At 32.6% G+C, this 3,188-nt stretch overlaps 1 protein-coding gene across 1 annotated transcript; it reads left to right on the top strand.

The window, feature by feature from the left end:
- Positions 1-722: 722 nt before the first annotated feature.
- On the top strand, positions 723-2,907 carry LOC134266098 (ryncolin-1-like). The gene is made up of 4 exons (XM_062748331.1): positions 723-837; positions 1,505-1,601; positions 1,693-1,857; positions 2,204-2,907. Exons 1-4 carry the CDS (start codon positions 775-777, stop codon positions 2,455-2,457), a joined length of 579 nt encoding a protein of 192 aa, XP_062604315.1. The 5' UTR covers positions 723-774; the 3' UTR covers positions 2,458-2,907.
- The last annotated feature ends 281 nt before the right edge of the window (positions 2,908-3,188 follow it).

Here is a 3,188-nt window from a genome sequence, read left to right as displayed (position 1 = left end):
GCATATAAAAATATTCGTGACAAACTGAAATAAAATTTATTTTTACCTTCACATTTGATAAAAAGAAATCTTTTTTTATTTAATTTTCTGGAAAACACAAATGAGGGTTATTCAAAGGGATATCCCTAGTTTATACAAACACTCTGGATATTTCTCAATTTCGAGAAAAATGAAATTAATAAAAACTCATTTTGATCAGGTGTGAAAGGTGGTGTTGATCGTCATGGAAAGTAATTGTTTTAAATACTTTCTATGCAGTCAAATATTGTTAACTGAAAAAAGCGTTTTCGATATGGCGAAGTGTTAAATTTAAGGCCATAGTAAGATTTTCATCTTCTCATACTGCAAACCAAAAAGTAGTTTATTTGATTAGAAGAACGCGGCTAATATCCTTAGTTTATATAAACTCTTTGGATATTTCTCAATTTTGATAAAAAATAAAATGAAAAGAAAAACTCATTTTGATCAGATGTGAAAGGTGGTGTTGATAACCATTGAAAAATAAGTGTTCTAGTAAGTGTTCTAAATACTTTCCTAAAAGTTAAATATTGTTAAATGCAAAAATCGTGTTCGATATTGCGAAGTGTCGATTTTTATCTTCTTTTACTGAAAACCAGGGGAAGTAAAGTGATCGGTTTTCAAAAACTTGTATTATTCTACACTGATTCTTTAAAAGTAAGTAATATTGCTATTTAAGGCCAACTGGTACGCAGTTGCTTAGACCTTTTGAATGCTGGTCGAAATTGCAAAAAAGTGAATATCATTTACCCTTGGATGGAGTACGATAGACCAGTGGAAGTTTTCTGTGATATGGCTACAGATGGCGGTGGTTGGACGGTAAGTATAAAGCATCTTCCCAAGTCAAGGGCTTCTGATCCGCTCCGGTCTGGTGTTTTTTTTTTTTTTTGGTTTTTTTTTTTGTGGAGCGGAGCTGCTTAGAAACCCTTGACTTCGGAAAATGATATAAAGAAGAAATCGAAAGTTCATGTGCATTGTAGGTTATGTTGCTTTATGAGGAAATCAACTTTTTTTTGTCTAAAACTCTCATGTTGCTTAATGAGAAAAACACCATTTTTTTTTGGTCTAAAACATTGACTCACACAAGTTTTGAAGAGTTTTTGGAGCCCACTCTAAATATTCATTTTTTTTTTAATTCAGAGCAGAAAAACATTCACCTGCTACTCAGCTGCTCAGCTTAGGTTATCCACAAAATGATTAAAATAAATCCATTAAAGTATATATCAGGCTGTTAAATGCATAATTATTACAACACAGCAGCAACAACAAAAACATTGCTTTGCAACAAAATTAATTTTAGACTATGCTCCATAAAGATATTTAAGTTTGTTGTTGCAATATAGTGAATCATATAAATCTGGTCATGCAAGGTAAAAGTTAATTTTAATCAATAAATCTTCATATACCGTTAATAGTTTAATGTCCTAGCTTTTATCAAAGCATTGCATAAAAAATGTGTAATACATTGAAATTCAATAAATGTCAGATAATACAGAGAAGACTAGACGGTTCTTTAAGTTTTAACAAACAATGGACAGAATATAAACAAGGGTTTGGGACTGCCGAAAGTGAGTATTGGTTAGGTAGGTATTCAGCTCTTAAACAATATACAGCATTTGTGATCTATATACCTCTTTTGAAAGTTTCACTTCAGATGTAATTTTATACAATTAGGCAATGATTATATACATCAACTTACGAATTCTACACCATCTTTGTACGTTGCCCTAACTTTGACCAATGGGGCATCACTCTATGTACATTACCCACAATTCTCCATCTCCGATGAAACGGATGGCTACCGACTCTACTTAAATGGAGCAACTTCAGGAACTCTCGGTACATTTTATATATGAATGCCATATGAGAATCAGAACCTGTATATAATGTTCGTATGTCAAATGATTTATACAAGTATGTTACTAAAGAATAAATTGAAATTGAAAATATTGGTTAAAAGCAAAGAAATTAAAAAAAAATTGGTTATAGGTGTAAAATAAATGTTTTTTAAAGTCGCGTCAAGGAAACTTTATCCTGTCGAAGTGGACTTTAATTTTTCAATTCTTTATCGGGATAATTTGAATTTTTCATTTTTTTCCCTTGCAAGTGGCTTGTAAATGCAGTTTCTTCTAAAGCAAATACTTAAAAAAAAACTGTTTCCAAAATTGCATTTTTCTCTTTTTAGACGATAGCATGAGAGTTAGTGGAGCCTCAGATTTAAATGGTTGGATATTTTCTACCCCAGACATGGATCATGATGCATGGCAAAACGGAAGTTGTTCCTCACACTTTAAAGGCGGATGGTGGTTTAATTGGTGCTCACACACCTTTCTGAACGGTGAATGGGGACTAGCTTCCTGGGAACGTCCATGGCTTTCACGGAACGAGTGTCGCTTCAACAAAAATGATGATTCGTTAAAAATAATTGTCAGACTTTAGCTTTTGCATCTCTTGCAAAAGCGAAGAAAAATTCCTATTTCTTTAAAATTTAACTTAATAATTTCATATAATTCGAATATTTTAAAGGAACTTGAATTTAAAAAAAAATATTTTCAAGCTGAATTGTCTCCATTTGTCTGATCATGACAGGAAGCACACGACGGATTTAACCAACCGAGAGGAGATGCTTACTCTTTTATGACATATGATCCCACCTCAGATGTTTTTACTTTTCCAACTTTGTTCCGCTTGCAAGTCGTATTGTTCCACTGGATTCTTGAGCTTTATACCTGTTCTATATATTCATATTTTATGCAACTGTTATAAATGGTCCCTTTGGTGTGGTTGACAAGTGCATAATTGAAATGATACACATCTTTTATATCTAGATATCCCTTCCAGACTCAATTGCTTTTCAAAAATGGATGAGTCCGAAAATACCAAAACGAATACCTGATAATTATAAACTTCTAACTTTCTACTGTTCTGCGGCAGGTATGCGCCTTAACAAAAAGATAGAGTATACTACTGCCATTTTATTTTTTCTTTATTAAGAAAGACTAGATCTCTTTTCAATTACATTCCTTTTAAAAAACATGCATGGACTCAGCATTTGAGCTCTAAAAACCAGGACGCATTTATCGTCTCTCACCTGCATTCTCCAATTTGATACTGGTGATATTTACAACTTGAGTGATGATAGGATCCTATCGAAATCCAATGGACGCTAC

The sequence above is a fragment of the Saccostrea cucullata genome, unplaced genomic scaffold, assembly GCF_032062105.1.
Source record: "Saccostrea cucullata isolate Sc308-1 unplaced genomic scaffold, CSIRO_AGI_Scuc_v1 ctg10727, whole genome shotgun sequence".
Classification (NCBI taxonomy): Eukaryota; Metazoa; Mollusca; class Bivalvia; order Ostreida; family Ostreidae; genus Saccostrea; species Saccostrea cuccullata.
Note: the sequence above shows the minus strand (reverse complement) of the source record. Positions and strands in the feature narration are given on the sequence as shown.

Excerpts from the sequence above, each read along its gene's own strand:
- LOC134266098 (XM_062748331.1), top strand. The coding sequence starts at position 775 with ATGGAGTACGATAGACCAGTGGAAGTTTTCTGTGATATGGCTACAGAT. Across the intron at positions 838-1,504 it reads CAGATGGCGGTGGTTGGACG|ATAATACAGAGAAGACTAGA; the intron begins GTAAGTATAAAG and ends AATAAATGTCAG. Across the intron at positions 1,858-2,203 it reads AGCAACTTCAGGAACTCTCG|ACGATAGCATGAGAGTTAGT; the intron begins GTACATTTTATA and ends TTCTCTTTTTAG.